General features: G+C 41.8%; 1 protein-coding gene across 1 annotated transcript in view; it reads right to left on the reverse strand.

The window, feature by feature from the left end:
• LOC136771406 (lysine-specific demethylase RSBN1L) overlaps positions 1–22,664 on the reverse strand; it is a 35,245-nt gene that overhangs the window by 10,949 nt on the left and 1,632 nt on the right. Inside the window, exons 2-3 of the mRNA XM_066723703.1 lie at positions 18,784–18,927; positions 10,639–11,312 (exon numbers count right to left, since the gene is read on the reverse strand). Coding sequence (XP_066579800.1) covers positions 10,639–11,312; positions 18,784–18,927 — 818 coding nt within the window. The remainder of the gene's footprint in view (positions 1–10,638; positions 11,313–18,783; positions 18,928–22,664) is intronic.

Consider the following 22,664-nt stretch of genomic DNA (forward strand, 5'->3'; position numbering starts at 1 on the left):
CTATTCAGCCGCCCAAAGCCCACAGTGCATCATCTAAAGTGCAACTCCGATCTTAAAGGTTAAAGGTTAGAGTCATCCCAACAGTTTAGGTTTTGTATTGCTTTTCTCCCCTGCAATTGTATTATTTAGGTTTCCAACAGCCCATCACTGAACGACAATCCTCACATGTTTTCAGAGTATGCATTTGCCTAAATGACTAGATCCCCATACTGTACTGTGTGGTTTGGTTGCTCATAACTATAAGAGTTCATGCATAGAAACAGTTGGAGAGTGACAGGACAAGAGAGTGAGTTTTCCAATATGCCACAAGACTACTACACTGATGTTGCTCAGGTTAAACTAAACCAGGTATTGGGAACAAACATTTGGAAGAGGCATTTATTAAGTCACAGCAATGTTGAGGTGAACCCTGTGGCTTCAGGTTTTACTTTAGACTACCCCTACATACAGTTTCTTCCTCTTATAACCGAAAATGCTGTTCTTGAGATGCAAAGCTTTTTTGTCTTCTGACTCCAGGCTAATGTGCATATAGTGTTGGAGCAAACTGATGCAGGACTAGCTGGGGAGAGACTTGCATTTCTTAGCCACAGTTCCTGCTATATTTCTTTGTGAACCTCCCTCCCCATTTAAAAAAAAAAGACAGACAATGAAATCACTATCCAAGAATTAATTCTGCCAAGTATCCATCAAGAACATATTTCCACTGTTCAGCTGCACAGTTACCGTATCTGCATTCAATTTAAGATATTTGCGAGGTATCCAGGTTCCACCAATTGCATAAACGAATACCATGATGCAATGTATATACTGTCACACAAAGCACTCGGCTGCTGCTGCATAGTTAAACAGATGACCGCAGAAGTCAGGCCACGTAACATTAATCTCACAGTAGTGACTGATAAGACCAGGGTTCTCTGAAATTGTTTTCTGGATTCAGCCATAACCACAGTGATGAGATTAGGGCCCTGTAGCTCCGTTTTACATTTCCACGTGTTAATAGCGGCCTGCAGGAAATCCATTTTGCGACACCCCATCCCTCGCCCTGCAACGTCCCATCAGATCCTTCCCCTTCACAGCCAATAAGCAATTTTAAGATTGCAGAAGCGCCCAAATGACGGAGGTGGTGAAAAAACAACACTTACTACAAAAGTACTGCTGGGGGAAGAAGCCTGCCTCTTTGTGAAGTTACACAAACCAGCACACTTGACGTCTCCTATAAGGTCAGGCAACAAACCCAAACGTACTCACAAACGCATGCAAAATGCAAGACCTTATGAGGATCAAGCCGTACTGCATTTCGAGCTGAAATAGTCACCTGCAAAAGAGATCCTCTTATGCTCCTGCATCAAAGTTTGACTCTCTGTGCCATAAGCCGCCGCAGAAGCCTGCTAAACCAGAACGACACGTTTTGCACTCTCCCTTTTCAAGGTCAGGCTCGGCTCTACCTTTTTTTTTTTTTTTCATGCGAGCTGCGCAGCGGTCCCCGAGGAGCGCTGCCTCTTTGTACGGCTCTCTTTGAACATCGTATGCCGTCCTCTTCCCCCGCCTCCCCCAGAGAGCCCGCCTGCACACTAATCTACCGTCTGCCTTTCCTGTCAGCCGGTTCCCGCATCATTTATCAAACCCGTCACGGCCCAGAGGTGGGTGCCCGGGGGGGGGGGTGGACTTGTGAGGTGCTGGAACTTGAGGCCAAAAAAATTAAAAAATAAAACAAATGGAAGGTGAACAAACAATGTGTAATCTGCGAGAACCACATATTAAACACAAAGCAACAGAAACTAATGCAAAATGGAGGATATGGAGAGATTCCCATGGGTTTTAGAGGTCCAATTTAAAAAAAGATTTTATAATTTTTGTCACAGCGAATTGATCTAGTCTTCAAAAACCACCAAAAAGGTTCAGAAGCAGTACAGCGGTTTAGCACAGGCAGGTGTGTGTGTGTGTGTGTGTGTGTGTGTGTGTGTGTGTCGTTTGCTCCTAATAAAACATCCCGCCCGAGGCTCCCTGGTCTCACACTGCTGTTTAAAATCAAACGCCTCACTGCAAGGCGTGCAACTCTCCGCGTCTGTGCACGGCGGAGGAGCAGCGCAGCTCATTCCATTTCAAACACATTGTCCTCAAGGTCAGGTGCGGCTGAAGGCGGCAACGGCGATCTGGCACCAGGCTGGTATTCCCTGCTGCACCGCCATTAAGCTGGAACGGCTCGGAGGCCAAACGCACTTGAGAACGCGGCAGAAAAGCGAAAAATAAAGTTTGACATTTAAATCCGTGAAAAGTACGGCCTGTACGATGTACCGAACCCAAAATAAAATCACGCGCTGGAACACGGAGGACCCATTTTCTTAAAACTACATTTATTATGATAATGTTCTTTTCCAACAGCTGATTTAGGTTGATTAAATGCTTGCTGGAGCTATAAATATCTCTTGGCACATCTTCAGCTGTGGGGAGGGGTGTAAAAATGAAAAAAATATATAGGGACACAAGAAAGGAAAGAACTGAAATTGTAGGGCACTTGGAAACACATAGCACTAAACTCAAAACTGGTCTTTCAACCACAAGTTTAAACCATCTCCAGTTTTTAAAGACAGGCCCAGGAACGCAAGTTTATTTCTTCATTGCTTCAGCCGCTCAAAGCCAGTTTATTTCAATACACGATCAGCGCTCGTCTGATTGATGTTACTCCCATGACTTGCTTCAAAATTTTGCTCGCCAGTAAGACCACCCTGGTGATCATGGGTCAGTATGGCTCCTTGTGTAGCCTCCCTTTACGGCCATCCCTCCATCACCAGGGGAGAGAAACCCCTCTCAATCAGGACCTTTCAGCGGTCAGCGAGGTGGATTATTCCTGGAGCCGAGCGCTGGCACCAGAGCAGCTGTGGAAGAGCAGAATCTGCTTTCTGCTCCCGGTGCCAAGGAATATTTTCCCTGCACAGGAAGAGTTTTCCGACGGATACGTCCACGTAGTCTGGCCCTAGGGGTCGGCGCGAATGTGGACACACAACTCTGAAAGGTGAGTTTCTGGGTGCACAGGGGGCACTGTTTAACAGAGCATCCACTGTATAGTGAAATCAGTCAAGGTTTTTCAAAAGTATCACTAAAGGCTGTTCCCTGATGAGGATAGAGGGGGAGGCAAGGTGGAAAGAGAAGAAAAAGTTTACTCAGATTTTCCCAAATGGATTGCTTACCCTCTCTCCTCCAATTTCACTCACTTTTCCTCCCCCCTCAACAGAAGTGCTCAGTCATGCAGAGATGCCATTTATGACCACCCAGGCTTCAGGACTAGATTTCTAAGGATGCCTCTTGCTTGGCCATCTCAGAGGATACAGTTCTACCATTAAACCAAAAATCAAATTAGATGAATACCATTTTAAACCACGACATTGATCATATTTTTATTTCTTGGCAGACGCCCTTATCCAGGGCGATCATATACATTTCCACCAGGCCCAACTTAAATCAGTCTGATCAGCCTCTCGCACCCGCTTCAAAAACACTGAACGTGAATTTAGTTGTGGAGAGCCATCTGCATTTTCTATAACCCAGGATTCAATTCCATCAATAAACAAGCAACATTTAAAGTCCTTTAAAAACATTCAAACAATGGGTCAAACACCCCTACAGAACAACCACGCATCCAGGGCAAACCAGGACAGCGTCATTCTCTTGGCTCGAGCCTCAAAGGGGTCGGCTAATACGAGAGCCTCCCTCCCAGCAGCTGGTCTATGCAGTGCGAAGCAGGGTGGGCAACCCTGGGTCAGGTCACAGCCACCGGCGGGAAGGGGGGGCGCTGCTGCTGACTCACAGACCAAAGGCAACGGCGGAGAAGATCCTTCTACTCAGTATCAGCTTCAGGCTACGTCATAACTATCAGGAAGGCCCTAATGCAGTCAAAGGAGAGAGACTGTAGTTTTCACTCGGTCTTCTTGCAGGACTAATGCCGGGGTCCCACTACACGATTTCTACAATCCGACCAGATTTTGTGAACAGTGGGCAGCTCACACTTAACAACTATTTTGCACCGAATGCGTCTTTTGTGTTGTGAAGGAGCACACACTACACGATCGCTTAAGTACAGGGGAGCACACACTACACGACTGATCTGACATCCTTGTCGTGGCGATCTGCGTCACAACCTCCAAATCTCGCAGAAACACGCGTGATCCCCACAGCGAAAAGGTCAACAAACACGGACATGCACATGTACAGGTCATGTTTGTGCAGGGCAGATCTGCGCTGCTCCACCAATGGGATCAGTGGATTTCTGCAGATCTGTGAAAACTGTGGAAAGAACGCGACCACGAGCCGCTGCTGCTATTTGTGTTCGTCTGTGCGGACAAACAAAAAGTGTGTAGTATTTTAAAATAACGTGCCCCGAAACAACCATTGGTATTTGAAGTATTTTAATAAATACGTATCACAATCTTATTCTCCTGTCTTTTCTCTTCTTCAGTAAGCTCGGCTCTCATTGGCTGCTGATCACGTCACCCTCCACGATCGGTGCCGATCGAGTCGTAAATATTAAACATATTTAATAAAATCATAGGGGCTACGACAAGCTTACGATCAGATCGGAGGGCAACAATCGCATCGCAGTCCGTCTCACACTACACAACCATCGGCAGCGGGGACGCGCCCCGACCAGGCTGCTTGTCGTGACGATCAGTGCCGATCTGTCGTGAGGGCCAAAATCATGTAGTGTGACCCCGGCATAAGCAGTGCACCTATAGAGTGCGTCAATTACTACCAAAACAAATGGCTGGGGAGGGAGAACACACAACCTTTTGAGTTCATAGGTTTATCTCGTCTTAGCAGTGAAACACACTGGGATACAGTGCAATGAAGGGGTCTGTAGCTGAAAAACAAGCTGTGATACGGTGTGAATCTGAAAGCAGACCAACTGTGCAGATACTGCCAAAGAGCCCTGGCTGCTCACAGATCTCTCCAGTCCACAGGACACAGTGAAACAGCCCCACTGGCAGCTTCCTTCCTCTCACTGCTCCACCACGCAGTGCAGCAACCGGACACTGCCGGCCCCCGCAGCTGGACCACTGCAGGATTTAATCCCAGGCAGGAGAACTTCACTATATCGCCATCAGAGAGACAAAAATAAACTATATTATAGCACTAGATATTAAAGCAGGAGAAAAAATGATCTCCAAGCACCAGCTTTCAGTGGAAATGTGTCTTATGGTCTATTTTGCGTTTGTTTCTTAACTACAAAGCCTACTTTGCCCAAAACCACTGATTGTTTTTGTTTTTTAAACTAAAATAATCAGTTTGTTCTCTTCCCAGATGGTACCAGATGGATTCCCCAGATGGCTGCATGGTGGCTTAACGGAGTGCAACTCTGATAAATTCCTCCATTTTAGGCAAAGGTGTTTGAACGCCTCGCTGTGCAGGGGCAAGCCACACACACTCTCTCATCCCCTCGATGAGCAGCGCGGCCTTGATGTTGCTTCTCCAGCTGCACCGCGATTCTAGTACTAATGCTCTCTCTCACACCTCCAGGCTAAACATCAGCATTAAAAGAGGTTTTTTTACTCCACAAGAAAAAAAAAACTAATACAAAAATAAATATCAATATGGCCAGGTATCAACACAGAGCAGCACACCAATTCAGATTCATGTTCAGACTGTCCAAAGTGCAATTACCTGCTATTGGCAATGTTAATGAGCAGAATGCCCGTAGTCCAATACTGCTCTCCAAAAAAGGACTTCACAAAGGCAAACTACACAAACTTATCAATCCTGACTCTAGCAACGTCAACAGCAACTTCAAGGCTAAAAGGCAGAAAATTTGCAAAGTTCATACATAAATATGGTATCGCAGAAGACAAATGCACAATTATATATACAGATGCAACCATTAAGCCCTTTAGGAAAATCTGTTATGAGTGAAGATGACTGTGTGCTGCAGTTCACTTGATAAATCCCATCATGCTTTGGTAGGCTCTGAAATTACAGTCACGTTTACAAAGATCAAGCGCTTAAAATCGTTTTCTGTAACACCAGGTTTTGTAAAATTAATTGAATCCCATTGAATCATTTGGGGGTCCTAATACATGGAACTGTTTTGGGATTAAAGTGCACAACAAATTAAAACCACACAGGTGTATAAAATGTACAGTGCTACTCCAAATGTGTATTTCTGGGGCTGAAAATATAGCATCTGAAATATGTAAATAGGAAAAGCAATAGTTAAATGGGAAATCAATACTAAAATTTTACACTAATAAGTGCTAGTTTGTAAATCACTGGACTATATTTGGCAACAAAATAAGTCAACATATGGAAGATCTAATACAATCTGAATATAAATCCATACAAATAGTGAAGAAAATATGCATGAAAACCTTTAAAAATAGATTTAAGAAAGGCAAGTCATGAAGAACGAGATGCCAGACCATCAAATTCCAGTCTGGGCCGCAGATCAGAGGAATGATACAGATTACATACATAGTCTGTGCCGTTTTGTAGTTGTGCTTCTCTGCAGTTTAGTCCCCCCCTCCCCTCCCAATGAAAACACTCGACTTCAAACAGTCTCTCAATACACTTCCAGCAAGTACTTCAACATCTGTCCTCATCACATCCCAGAACATCTTGTTAAATAAAGCTGTTCATCACGTTCTAGATAACTGCACGACTTTGGATCTCCTAAAAGGAGTATATAGCGTACATAACGATTTAAGCCCTGCTGTGCAAGACTTTCCAGTGCAAAAAAAAGGAGTGGAACGATTATTTTCGAAAACCAGCACACTGTACATTTGAATACATTTACATAATAAGAGATCTTCCGGAGGATGAGGAAAAAAGGATTACCAGCCACGTGTCAATATAGCAATGGGGCTGATTAAGTGGCCAACTGGGGCAGAACCCTCAACATGACTGTAGAGAAAACCTGGCTGACTGGGCCACCACCATTGATTCTCCCAGTTATTACCACACATTAAAATACACATTTGTGTTTAATGTAGCCCATTCTTTCCAAGAACAAGGACCCAAGCAGATGGGTTCATTTCACTAACATAAGAAAACAATGAAAAGACGGCCAATAACTTTGAAACGTATCGGAACTAATTTGCGGACAACTAATGAAAACCCTTTCAAGCATAGAAACCACCACAGAAAAGGGTCAGTCCAGAGATGCCATCAGGAAGAGGCTTAGTGTAGATGTGTAACTTTGTAGCGGGAGGCATTTAGAATTCTACACCATGACATTTCCCAGATTAGACCTTTCATAAAACATTTTATTTGCAATAAAAACCATGTTGCTAGGATACTGTTCAGAAACTGTAGTCCAAGGGAATACAAATATACAGGCAAGAGTGTTGCTGGGGGAAAATACAAAAAATAAAACAATATGCCAAGAATATGCAGGCGCCTAACGCATGAAATCTCAAATTAGACTTTCACTAAAAGGTACGCATCAATAGATGTCTGCAAACTCAAGAATTAAAATAGTGAGCATTTCGACTCTAGATAAACAGACATTAACTGCGGGAGGTGTGAAGAAATATTTAATCTTGCTGCACAGCAGAGATGTGGAGTGCAATTTCTCGGGCTGACTCCGATTACAATACACGTATCAATTCTAAAGGTTATGCACCATTAACAGTTAGTTTGTTGCCTATAAATGATTTAGCAAGATAATTAACAAATTAAACACGTCAGAAACACAACCTGTGGTTACAGACGTATTTTGATGCATTCCACCAAATCCAAGTGCATTAACACATTAGCTATCAAATTGCAAATTAACTAGGTTTCCCAATCCTATTGTTCACAAGGGATAAGCATTAAAACGAAATACTCATTTCAAAATAAAAGCTTTAAATGTACTAATAGTGTACCTACGAACACTAGTAAGTTCAAGAATGAATGGAAAAGCATAGTTTCTCAAGAGTATAGTAATAAGGTTTTACAAGTACGCCTTTATTTAAAAACACTGTTCACTTACACAACGTCTGAGAGCTACCAACTACCGACTTTGCTTACATCAAACTGAGGAGGGGCGAAGATTCCCCACTAGCACTGAAAGTAGCTCTTCCATTTCTGCGAAAGCATTTAGAGGAAAGAGCACCCTAGGAACCGCTGATGCAAAAGTTTCAGAGAACTCCTCTGGATCATCTACTTGATATTAAGGTGACTGAATGAGGGGTAGAATCTACATTCAGAGCCACTGAGACTTTAATGCCCGTAACAATGCTTTTGTTCATGCCATGCTCAACTGCCACCCACTCTCACAATCAACTAGTATTCTATTAGCAAAAAGGAGTGCTCATTTTACCTGGAAATTTTAGTCAATAATGGATCTCCTCCACAACCCTTCACCCTCCCAAAAAAACTGTCAAAATGTTGTTTTGCTAGAAATGCCGTTTGCAACTACTCTTCAGTAGGGCCCGTTAATCAAGCTTTCTATTCCCCCCCATGCAAAACCAAACCACAGCAAGACTCAATCACATCTTTTGCAAGATGTGGGCATTGGCAGTAGCAAAACAAAGTGTTGATTGCTTATTTTAAAGCATTCCAATGTTTTTGCTAAACAATAATAAACTTAAAGTTGCTGAATCAACCTGGAAACATTTACATGTTGCTGGTTTGTTTATCCCCCCCAGCAGAGGAATACAGTTTGGCTCTTGAGCACAATGTAACCAACGCCTACCCTTCTGTATTTTGTTTTTATTTAAAACCACACCAAGCACAGTACTTCCTGGAAAAACATGAATGAATAATGTAACACAAACAAAGCTCCCATATAGCCATTTCACAGATTGCCTTTTCCCACCAAGGAATATTTATATTTATTCCCACAATAAACTGTTTACACATGTAAGAAACACCTCCAGTCCCAGTCCCAAAATGTACGGATAAAGGCCCTCTGCATTGACACTGTATGAGTTGGCTGCCGTGTTAGTTGGTACGTGTCCCACACAATCCCAAAATGCTCAGATATGTGGCAAACATAACCAGGAAGAAAAACAGGGCAGCATCAAAATAAAAACAAACGTGGCAGTAGCAGTATTACTTAAAAATATGGTGGACTGGGAAGCATCGTGGTCTGAGGCTGAAATTAAGCCACGTATTCATATCTGGGGTGATGAAACCATTCCAGAACTTAAAAATGCAATTCTCACATAGATGTGCCATCTTCATTTCTGCTTTTTTGCATGAGAAGCATGCATTCTGCACCCATGAACTGCATCATTTTGTAGTGGTTAACATGTGCATGGTGAGATACTGCACCATGAAGCATTGCCTTGTGAGGAACTGTGCCCAAACCACACGTGGATGAAGTAATCCCAAACGAACAGTGCTACTTTTGAGTGGCGCTTAGGGATGGATTAATTCAATCGTAGTCAAGTACGGTTCTCAAGGTTGGTTATGTAACGTAGACCTACATACTTGCTGATCCTGTCTCCGTCTCATTTTGCTCAATTACCTGTGATCTATACAAGTATAAATCACAATGAAAAGCATCCCATTAATCAGTTACTACCGATCCGACCGAAATGCGTTTGACGCGGCAACTCCAACACCATAGGTTTTAATTAAGGTTGAAATCTGAGGCTTAATAGCTTGCGAGAAAGAAATGTCATAATGTCCGCCAAGAGCAAAACAACCAACTAAAAATCTGCACAGAACAAGTATATAAGTCAGAAGTGTAACACAATGGACAAACCAAGTAGAGTTATTATGCGATTTGCACCAATTTATATGGAATCGGGGGAATTTGCAGTGAAATCTCTTCATAGCTTTAGCAGCAAACCTCTTATCCACCCAGCAAAAGGCTCATTAAAGTGATGGATTGAAAAAGAGTGAACTCTTCCCACAGTCGTTCTAATAGGTGGGCAAGTTTAATAGGGAATCCATGGGGGCTCACATTACACTGAAAGGCCAGTCGAGTGATCAAAACCTAAATGGAAAACACAGCCCAGCCAGAACCATATTTAGAACGGCAAAAACTACCAGTTGGAAAAAAAAACCTGCATGAATTATTAAATTGATAGCATCTAAAGAATGTGCTCTGGATAAAACCAGTTTTTAATGCATTAAATTGAAATATTTTCCCTTTGTGTTAGTGTGAAGCCAAAGCCCCATCTTCTTAATAAAAACCTAGATCTATAGTGAAGGCTTTTTATTTGCCATCCTGTGGTAAGGTAAAGTAGATAAGGAACAAGATTACAACCCTTATCATCAAAAGAGGAAACGAATACTACATATTGGCTACAATAGACATTTCCGATTAAAAAAGGACAAAATTCAGAGCACGTTTTCAGACCAAAGCTTTTGAGTAGTCAGGACAGTATTTGAATAGCAAAATATGTATATTAAAACAGGTTTCAATGGTTTCATCAGATCACAGACACGCTCAATTTGACTGTAGTAAGAAAATATTTTAGTTTGTTCTGAACCGAAGACCTATTTTTTTTTTTTCTCTTGCGTAAAAACTGAACAGCATCACAGTGGGACGGAAGGGATATTTTTCATTCGGTGTTATGAGATGTTTAGCTGTAATAGGCTCCTTAAAATAATTTACCAGATCCCACAACGTGAAGTCTCATTAAAATCAGAGCAGGCCCTGATGAAAATAAACAAACCGTGCATCATTTGCCCAGTATGACCTCCCGAACGTACCTGAGTGTGGAAGTTCGCCATCGTCGTCGTCTCGATGTCCTTCTTCCCCAAGATCTCCATTTTCACCGGGGAATTGGGGAACTTGCATGAGAAGTACTCCAGGAAGTCCGGGAGGTACATAGCTGCTCCATGAATGATCCCCATGACGTAGTAGGCGGCGCAGTTCTCGTCCTCGCTGAACGCCAGAGTCACAAACTCCTCCGCGAACCTCTGCATCTCCACAGGAGACAGGCAGGAGAGCTCCTTGCAGTAGGCGTGCACCACAAAGGCGCCCCCGTTGGGCTGCTGCTCCACGTGGATGAACCGGCGGAACTCGAGAGCGTCCAGGCCGGGCAGCTGCGTCTGCACCCGGGGCGCCTTCAGGGACATGAAGGGAGGGTCGCCGCCGCCGCCGTCCGGGGGCTTGGCGTCCGGGGGGCTGCAGTTCTTCTCCTCCGGCCGGGGGGCTGGGAGGGGTGGCGTTGTCAGTCGGGGGTCGCACTCTTCCTCCTTGACGAGTTTGGACTCCAGGCCTCGGACGTCGGACACCAGGCCGGAGCAGACGGTCTGGCTGGACTTGCTGTACATCTTGGGGCGTTTCCTCTTCTCGCCTTCTTTGTGTTTCTTTTTCTTTTTCTTCTTCACCTTTTTGATCTGCAGCTCCTCGGAATTTATTTTTGGTTTCTCTTTTTCGCCTGCAAACCATAGAAAAAACAGGTTAGCAAACTAAATTTTATGTACAAACTACAACATGATCAACCAAAGTATGTTTCTTGATTTTTTTAATTCAGGATTGATAGGGGAGAGAGAATTATTGCAGCTACAAAGCATTTAGGACTGGCTGCCCCAGCTTGAAAATTCAGAGCAAGTTAAATTGAACTCTGTTGAGATGCTGTTTAGAGATCGTGTCAGTTTAACCCAGAGTTGTCCATCTGTAAAAACTGCTCATGAAATGAAACTGAGTACAGAAAAACACATTAAATAAGAAAAACGTTTTAAACTACAAACCCTTGCATTCTTGTTGACCATACACCTTGCACAGTATCACTTCTGCAATAACTGGCATTTGACACCCACACACCTTGCGATTTAGCCCTTCCAGGTTAAGACACTACTCCGTTACACCCAGAGGAACTACATCGCACAGCCAGAAAACACTGCATTCATTTTTAATCTTGAGTGGAAAAACTGTGACAACTAACATTTCAGTACTGGGACAGCAGGTGGGGGGAATAATCCTCCCATTGCATGCTCACACTTTCTTTCCCTCCCTGCACTAATAAGCCTCTTGGCAGCGAGCGAGGAGAGTGAGAGCAGTTGTTTGGCATTCGTCGGGGCCCAGTAATGAAGGTGGCAGTGTTTTTAATAAGACGCAACAGGCAGCTCAGCTCTGCGACACACACACCTGCCACGAGGGTTAACAGCGTTACACAAACAGCCGATCGAAACCGAGCCTCCCATTGGCCCGGCCACCCCTCACACACTGACAGCCTGCAGCGGAGAGGAAGGGGGCAGGGACGAACGGAAGCTCTTCAGAGAGAACAAGACAGATAAGATTTAAAAAAGAGTCAAAGTGAAATGTATGCGCGTTTCGGAGAGGTGGGACTCGGAGAGAGGAAAAAATAAACCACAAAGGCAAGGGCCACTAATCCTCGTCTCCAACCATTCCCCTCCCCCCATTCCCACTCCTAGATAGGCCGCTGAGCAGACAGCCGAACGTAACTTCGAATGTAAATGAGGGTCAGATATGATCGGCGGTGTGCATAAACAGCATGTGGTGCTCAGCAGGCGGTCCCAGCAGCAGCCGACCAAAACATAATCCCTGCACTGCGTTCGAGAGGAATTCTAGTGCTGCTTTTCAACAAAACGACGTCAACAAACAAAAGCAGTGTTCTCCCGCAGTAGTGAAGAGTTATTTCTGGGCTTGAGACATTCAACTTATCTGATCAAGCTTCACGCATTTGTTTTTCTTTAAACCTATTAGAGAAACTGAACAGCAACAAAGCCCTGGATACTGATGCTCATCAAACTTGCCAACAAGTAGTGACAGTTTGAGATCAAACCACATGTTTTAAAATGTCAAGTTCCCCTGCTTATGAGCCAATATACAGACAAAAATATTATTTTCACCAAGATCAAACTGTAGCACACCAACACTAAGCAGGTCGTATTAACAAACATTTTATGAAAATGTGTGGCTGTCGTACAAAGAGACTTATCAGAAAGACTGAAGAGAGTGGAGAATAAGTGCCAACAGTGACTTTACAGCACACATTAATTTTATTTTGGACCAGATCAAAGCCATTGAGTTACCCAGTTCTGCTGAACATCAACAATTGGGGATGTTACATTTGTTACAGTGTCTATGCAGGAAATGGAAACACAAATCTGACCAATTATGGATTTTTAAGCTTCAGATAAGCTTGCAACTAATGCAGACAGGCTCACTGCTACCTATAAAGTAGAGCTAAAAATAATGCAGCTTTCTGGCAATAAGGCCTAAAATGGGTTCTTGTGCACCTTAGCTTGGGCACTGGAAGACAACTAGAAACAAATCTGATCGCTTTATGCAAGACAGAATTTCGGGAGCAACAGTTAACTGAAAGGGAATGCAAGGATGTCTTCATGGGTCATTTAAGATGTTCCCGCGCTTCATTTCATGTTGATATTTCACTGAACTTAAGTCATTCTACAGTATTAGCCTACATAAATTGTGAGTACATCTGCATAAAGAGTAATCTGCATGCACAAATAACTATGCAACAAAAAAAGATCCACTTACAATGCCTGCAACTCTACTGCTCATAATTGTTCATAATGGAGGGTTTAATTAAATATTCAAAATCCAATACCACTAGTTGATATTGTGGCTGCTCCCAACACCCGTGCATATTTACCTCTGATCACCCTCATCTTTAAGTACCACGTCTGACCCAAGGACTCAGACGGGATGCAGTTCTCACCAGCTGTGATGAGCACAAAACCGGGAAAGATGTGCACGGAAAACTCAATTTAGCAACAACTCTGCCGACCACTTATGCCCAGCAGAAGCCCGGTTTAACACAAAACACAAGAATGCGTTTGATATAATAAAAATCACATTTTTGCTCAGACAAATATCTCTGGCCTTCAAGCACTTATCTCACCATGATTGTTGCAGTGTGTTGTTTGCCAGGATGACACATCTGAGCTCTGTAAATGCTTTTCATGTCATAGTCTCTCCCTTGACTTTGCCATCAGGAAAGGTTTGCTTTTCAATTTCCCTTCCCCAGGCACCCAGCCATGAATTACCTTCTACATTACAGATATAAATCCGAGTAGCGTACAGCACAGCGTCTCTGCGTTACAGGGAAACAGATGCTGCCGAGAGCTTTTCATAATTAAAATATGAACGGTTCACAAGCAAAACACTGTATAAAACCAGAAGTGTGCTCCATTTAAAAGGTTACACATCTAAAAAGTCAAATGCATAAGTACAGTACGGGTTTTACTTCTGCAAATACCATAATTTGTGTCACACACGACAGTTTCCTTGTTCTCAGTGTACAGAGGAGCAGCGCAAACCAGTGGGGCTTCATTTTATTTTTTTCCTAGCATTTCCATAGCTTTCTTTTTATTTGTTTTTGTCGTCTCTCCAGGCCGAGCACAAAGGAGAGGTAGGCCGGGGTTGGGACAGCACACTAATCTGCCCAAAGTGAAGTCTGTTAACACGCAGCATTGTTCTCAAAGTTCACATACTGTACTCTGCAAATTATTCAGCATGCCATACAATTGAAGAGCACAATACACAGATTCCGCCTTTCAAAAGGTTCACTAGAGCAAGAGGTCCTGGCTCAAGTGTTGCTCTGCCCTCCTGGACGAGGTAAAACACAAAGCACAGACCGAGGACAAAAACAGAACAATGGAGCCAGGAGGATGAAAAGGACTCGTATACAGTTGGTGAAAGGGTTTCCCCTCCAGTTGGTCTCTAACCCCTAAACCACCACTGGAAACATGAAAATTTCACCAAAACCCAAATCTGTGTAGGATTTGGGAAAATTAAGTAAACTGAAAAGATTGGTTTAATATTGTTGCAGAGAGAAGAGAGGCCTGGAACACTCTGTAAAAGTCTGCTTACGATACAAACGTAGACTTGGTTTAAGGTTAGCAGGCCCAAGCAGCACAAGCATCCAGAAACGCAAGCGGGGGTCCGGTTTCACTCGGCACCACAAAAACAGAGCCGTGAATGGTATGAAACGGAGCAGAGGAACGGAAGCATCTGCACTGGGAAATGAATTGCTCTCGCATACACGCGGATTACTCATCTCCTCTTTCTGGAGTCTCACCATTGGGCATAACAGGCTAACAGTAATACACTCACTAATCTTTCCCATGCGTCATGATTGTGCAATGAATGAATGATTGTAAAAAAGAAATATAGATGTACTCGCTATTTGACGGGCTGCCATTGATTGAGGTTTCATTTTTTTATTTTATTCCAAAGGACACCCATTCTTTTTGTTTGCATATAGATTTTTAAAAATGGCTCTCTCAGTTAGTATTGATTGAGAGTTGACTATTTGCAACAGATTATTCCCCAGTGAGCATGTTAGAGAAGCACATACCCTGGTATCTCCAGAGCCCTGTTTGGGGACCGCGGTGATATTGCCGTCTCTTTACAGCACTATATCGGCTGATTAAAAAAAAAAAACCCCATGGCTGCAGAAACCCAGTTGCCATAAATCATGTTGTAAAATGTTAATGGCATCCTCCCTCTACGATCAGACGCCTGGCAAGCAGCGAGTGCTATGCAATCGTAACCCATAACTGCTTTTTATTACTCAGGTGTGCATTAGGCCAACGGCTTCCCGTCCTTTTGATGTGTGCTAAAGGTTGCCAGTTTCCTGGGGCTCTCCTTTAACGGAGAGCTCTCTGACCACATATGAAATACACCCTATGACAGGGACATTTTAGAGCCCGTTTGTTTTATTTATTTTTAAATTAACAGCTCTTTCACTTGTGACAATGCCAGCTTCCATCAGGAAACATCATGAAAACACATTATCATTTCACAATTAAACATTACAATTCCTTCCCTTGAAAACTACGATAGTGGTTAGGAAACACAAAATGCATATTTGGAAGAAAACGCATACTAGAAAGAAGTGGCGAGAATGAAAGAAATATGTATTACTGGCATTTAAATGAAAAACCATTCTGAGTCTTAATTGGAGGTAAAACCATAAGATTCTGCATCACAATTTGTAAAGTAAATCATGACTTATCAGCAAGTGTGCCGATAAAGGTCAATAATCTTCATTTACAGTTTTTCCATCATGTAATCTACAGTTTTTTCCCCCTTGATAAGCCAACTTAAAAGGAATATCATCTCTCGAGTCTTGGTAATTTATATTTTAATCTAGTTTTCAGTTAATATTATTATTAGTAGTAGTAATAATAATGCCATTACAATCTGTGGACTAATAAACCCATTAGAAGGGAGACCAACTTTTTTTTTCCTTTTATACCTCTGCCTGGTAAAAAGATATTTTATATCTATATTTAAAAACACTAGTTTCCTTTTGAAGTAAACGGCTGCTTGCTAGATGCAGATGTATTTACGTTTGTGACCCTGAAAGAATAGCCACCCAAGCCGTCCCGAAGCATAACCCAAGCAGCAACGGAAACACCAATCACCCAGAGGGCCGTTCACACAGCACCACTGTAATGACGTGGCCATAAACAGTACAACACCACTCATATTCACTACACTATCATACTGTGCCTTTGATTATGGTTACTAGTATGACAGAAGGTTTAAACAAGCGCCCTTATTACGGATTAAGCACAACTCTTAGGCAGTTGTGATTAAAATGGTAGAAGTTCTGGGTTTTGTCAAACACTTTTAGATTTAGAAGTTGTGAATCATAAGGTTTAGTTTGGTAACGCTCGGTCTGAGATCGTAGCGAGACATCGGTCAGCCTGCCAGCCACTGAAACAACAGTCAGTCTTCTGTGTGGGGAGGGGAAACCACTTCACAGCTGGGGCCATCGTTCAGCACATCTCTCAAATCAGAAAGCAAGCATGAACATGCAAGTCCTGGCTGGCACAGGGTCCCCTCAGTGTAAACAGGAGATGAAGAGATCCTTGTGATCAGTTTCACCAATATACAGCAGCACACAACCTGTAATTGAAGTCAGCCAAAGAACCTGTTCAAACACTTTACAGCAGGGTTCTTCTGAAGCCATTTATTCCTCACATCTACAGCCAGAAGCAATTGGTGGTGGAGGTGTTGGAGGTGTTGGGTTGAAGTCGCCTGACCTTGTCAAAGTCTACAGCACAGAATTTCAACAGGAGTGCGTGATCTCCAGGGGTGTACGAGTTAATAATCTGCATGAATATAATTATAATCCACGTCAATCATACTGGGGAACCAGTTTATTTTAAATGCATAGTTAAATAGTCCAATAGCATGCTGCCAGAAGACAACAATGGCAATAAACAAAAGTAAAAATCATTTCAACTGTGGTATCTGCCATATAGGGCCAATGCTTGGACTTCCAGCTGCAAACCAAGTCAACAAGCTACTGTAGCAGTGCATCACACAACCAACTGCCTTGCTTTCCATAAGGTACCACTGGAACCAAACCTACAGCTGCAAGAACTAATTACCTAGTTGGAAAATCCATAATGAGAGGGGAAGTCAATTAATGAGCATAAGGAGTCGGCTTCATTTCAGTTTCAGGTTAGTGGAAACTGAGCTTTGTGTTCATTTCCCATCAATTCCAACAGAAAAATGTTCCTCATATTTGGAGAATGGCTATTTGACACATAACTGCCATCCACTAAGCGTATCTTGAATGAAGGATAAAAGCTGAAGTTTGAATTGCCATTGAGACACCGATTTGACAATGGGGCCGTTTGAAACCCTAGAATAGATCAAAACTAATGCGTTTATCCCCACCCACCCGCCCCAGGCACAATCATCCAAAACCAATGGATATCTACCGATGCATCTTGAACTGCGTATTGCAAGTGTTTGGTTACAAAATTTTTGGAAGAGGCACATTCAAAGGGTTTGCCAACACCGATTATCTTGCTAAATCTTACAAATTGCATTTCAGATGTCATCTGCTCATGCCTGAGCGACATTAAAAATAACATCTTCCTGCAAAGTGCGATATAGTCAGATTATTCATCGATTCAGAAATGCCAGCCACAACTGTGGTTGTCACTCTCCGGTATTAAAGGTTATAAAAATAACCTGGTTTTAAGTTCTCATGAACACCAAATCAAGCATCTTAAATCCTTTATGTGACAGATATGCAACCAAGTAAAGTTGGCCTAAAACTGAACGCAAATACAACAATGCAATATCATAAAACCTATGTATCCGAAATCCTCAGCAGTCTGGGAATTACGGGATCACCACAAGCCTTTAAGAGCCATCGGGTGCTCCGCTCACAACATCGCACCTGCAGGCTGGAGGCAGAGCGCTGATGACGGAGCCGTGAAATAAAATGCCCTACAGCGCCGGCTCAATGCACCGGGGGAACGCACGGCCAACTGGCACTTCGATTCACAAAAGTTTATTTCAAATGGTTTCTATACAGGAGATCAAAATTACTTTTGCAAGTTATGGAATTAAAAAATACAAATCCTATTAAAACACATTGCGTAGTATAAAAAACATGAGCTGCTATAGTTGTAATTTAAAAAGTAACTTACAGTATATAGTAAAAATGCTACAAAAAGCAAAAATGAAACGGCACTTATTTTAATAACAAGGCAGCGTAGTGTATCAATTTAGCAGACGGGTCAGGAGTGACTGTGCCTCGTGTTAAGAGAGTAGTGGGTGACCTGTATCTCGGGAAAATGATTTATTAGAACTGAACTGGCAGGGGAGTTGATTCAACAGGCTGCCGCCATAGAATATAAAATTTGGACTCAATATTTGTACGACTTAGCCGCTATATTTAACTTTAAAGTGCATCAACATCCCACACCCACACAGCTCTCCATTTTGTAAGTTACCCACCACGGTACTAGGGGCAAATAAAGACAACAATACATGTCCACTGTAGAAAGATTTCGGTTTCCATTTTTTTTTAAACCATTTGCATATGGATGCCGTGACTACTTGCATTTCAGCAAACAAGAGGAACTGGTCAAGAGAATATTCACCACCTTTCTGGAGCAGCTTGACTTCTCCATTCTCCCGCTTGATCTCATTCATGACTTTGTGTTTCTTCTTCTCCTTTTCCTTATCTTTTTCCTTGTCTTTGTCTTTCTCCTTCTCTTTCTTCTTCTCCTTCTCCTTGCTGTTCTGATCTGTAAAGACAAAAAGACAGACAGAGGAGAACACAGTTACAATCGAATGCTACATCTGCGAGACTAAAGGGGGGCAAAGCATCCGCCAGCGTCAGGGGTAAAAGAATCGAGCAACTCACAGACAACCACACAAGATCCTGAAAAAAGATTGAGCAGTTTAGTTTATCACAAAATCTGCTCTCTACATAGCACACAACACAAACATAACATTCAGTGCCTTCTCAATAAAATGACACCCATGCGCCAGATAAGACTGACGCTACTATTTTTTTGTGTGATGTTGTTGCAGTTTTTATTCCCCAGCCCCATATGCACTACGCTTCCACAAACAGTCAGGTTTTGACCTCTTTAGCCAGTCTGGGGAGATTAATAGTTCATCCTCCAGCAGCCAGTCAAACTTAGAAAGAAAAAGTGCATGTTTTGACTTTCATTATCGATATTGGGATATACTTATACCTACCCTCTCCCAATCATGAAAATCAATACACTATCTGGAAATAGATTTCATGATCTTCAGCTTTTTGTATGGCATCTACTTCAACACAGAACACATACTATAAGCACGAGCGGTTTAAAAAGTGGTAACTGCAGGTTTCAATTTAAATCAGTAAGAACCAAAATAAAAAGTCTGGGATTGAAATGCTGAATTAACCGATTAATATGAAGGACTTACAGATATGTTCCATTTAGAAGCTTTGGGTATTTAGTCGAACAACCAATCAAGCAAGCAATGCATTTTAAGATTTGTCCTCATGCATTTTAAACGACATAATTGACAGCAAAATCCTCATTAATCACTAAGTCCTCACTTAAGAAGGATATTCCTAGGCAGATAACATAACCATCTGAAAATTAAACTTGTGTGAAATTTTCTTCAAAAACCTCAGGTTTGGCTTCTAATGAATCCAGTAAATTGGTTCCAGATTGCCGACCTAAACATAATTCCACTCTAGGGATATTACTGAAATATACTGGGCATCAGAAAGGTAAATTTAGCAATAAACACCATCTCCATTTACCATTCGCCCGTGTTTACTGTAGTGTGCATGAATGTTTGATTTTCAATTGGGCATCCAGAATGGCTTTATTCTCCATCAGTGAGAGGATTGTATGCCCAGTCACAGCCATACAAAACAATATTTGCATTTCAGCATGTTTAGAGTCTCAGCTTCCAATGCAAGATCACACTTTTGGCATTTCCATTCCTGGTTCTGAATTACAACAGGTAAACCAAATAAATTTACTTCACTGGCACTTAATCATCTGTTATCGCTTAAGATTTAGTACCCTTAAGTAACTGCATCTTGTACTGATCTCCGTTTGGTATGTGTTGTGGCAAAGCATTTTTGTAATAAGACTACTGATAAACGTATCCATGCACAAGCCTCCTAAAAAAATAAAATGAGGCGAGAAATAACACAAATTCATAATGCAAGATTAGAATCTGATTATATTACCTTTATTTACACTGCGAGACGAGAAGACTTAATATTTAAACTGTAGGATTACAGGATTTCCGGGCACCATCTAGTACTTGCCCTAGTGCAACATTAGAAATTATACTTGTAAGGGCATGTTAGGTTGGTTTCATCTCAGAGAAGCAATACATATCGAAGATACAGGGACTGTTTGCAGATTTACCGTTATAACAATCTGAAGAGGTGCCAGTGCTCACTGCAGCATTCAAAGACAAACATTAACATACAGAAGGGGGAGCTCAAAATAGCACAAATTAATTAATTGCTGGCCTGAATTAATGTGACTAAGGGATAACCTAAAAGAATGTAAAAGGCTTAAGTGTGAGACATTATGCTACTGGTAAGCCAGCATTTTATCTTAAGGATTGGAATTGCAGATCACAAACCTACTTCAGTATATAAAAGGCAGTGGAAAATAGGTTAAATGCTTAAGTGGGTTACATTTGTATATAAAAGACATTCTTCGATTTATGAATGCGACTTACTAAAACAAAAGCCACAATTCAGTCTTTAAACATTGAAAAGGGCAACACAAATGGCAGCACATCTCCGCATTTTAACTGAACGCTACAACAATCGTAGCAAGATGGATAAGAATATCTAATCACTAAATGGGAAAGTGGAGAATAGGAGACATCCAGAGCTGCTGCTGCACAGACACACAAAAAAAAAGACTTCCTTATTTCTTTATCTAAAAATAGCCTCATTCCATCTGTTCTGCAGAAGTCTCTGCATGCATTTCATGAACTAAACAAAACCACACACACAAAAAGTCACCTGCATCAGCTACCTCATGCCAAGTAAAATCAAGTATTCAAGGAAATGCACTGAGTTTTATTTTAAGTAAACAGCATCCTGTACCCCACATTTTAAAGGACTTAATTCAATTATACATTTTATGTAACAGCTGAAAGGCTAACCTTTGATAAAAAAAAAAAGGAACAAAAAAAAAATGAACCTCCACCTAACATTTCAGTAAGTGAAACACAGCAATAGATAAAATCTTGTTTTGTTTATATGAAAAGGGGCAGGGTTTCAACAACAATCCTACAGACATTTCTGTACACAGAGTAACTGCAGCTCAGACTTATACAGTCAAATGGTGTACCAGGTGGGTGTCACAACAGACTGCAAAAAACTGGTCACTTCTGATGAAGAGGGTTATTGAACGTTATTGAACGCTAGACATCTGCTTCGGTAATAATCAGCCAAGAAGTCGTAAATACTATACATCATTATTTGAATGTGCCTCAGTAACATGGAGAGTTATTCACATTCTGTAGTTGCACTTGCACCAATTACTTATTAAGTATCCTCCATTCCTCTTCTTCAATCTTAATATGGGAAATATGCACAGTACCTACAACCCAAACACATTAAAGCAGTTATTTAAAGCAAATTTCACAAGCACAAAATAATAAACAGACAAATGTGCAAGATAAGTGCACACTTGTATTCTACCATGTGGTTACCCACTGCCAAAGCATGTAACACTCACCTTAATAGGGCTCCTATCAGACTGAAATGAGACAGTTTCCCAAAACCAAACTGTTTCAATAGAATGAGAAATATCACATTGAATATATTTAATTATCAAATCATTTTAGACTATCATTATTCTCTATTATGCATATTTATAGGAGTTATATTGGTTCTGTTCAACATAGAACACAAACTTCTGTGTACTTAATGGAAAATGGAACATATCTGCAATTAAAATTGTACATATTTTAGCTTAAATTCTTATTGCTGGAGTTACTAAATCGTCAGCATTTCAAATATGCAAAAGTGCTATAAAATGTGACATTTCTTAATATCCTTTTTATGTATACAATGTTTTTTTGGGATATACACTGGACTATTAACAGTCCACATCCCTAAAGACTTACTGCATTCTTAATACAAGACGTGTAGCACCAGTGACCATAGACATGAAGCACACACATGAAAGTCATTAATGCAGAAGCATGAATTGGGACGCATGGCACGCTAGTAAAGAGGGGGGTGAGGCCAAGAAATAAAAAGCTCCCAGCAATTAAGATAAATTCAATTTCTAGCCCATCGAATTTCTCCTGTTCTCCAATTAAATAGACGGATCAATACTTCAGCACGGATCCGTTTAGTGCAAGTGTTCACGAATGTACAACCACGAACTAAGGGCCGCTAAATAAGACTTTCCAGGACTAAATCTCAACCATAAACAGAGCATGTCCTCCAATCACCTTCAAATTTCTTAAAAGATTGTGTTTAACCAATGCA

The sequence above is a fragment of the Amia ocellicauda genome, chromosome 15 (assembly GCF_036373705.1).
Source record: "Amia ocellicauda isolate fAmiCal2 chromosome 15, fAmiCal2.hap1, whole genome shotgun sequence".
Lineage (NCBI taxonomy): Eukaryota > Metazoa > Chordata > Actinopteri > Amiiformes > Amiidae > Amia > Amia ocellicauda.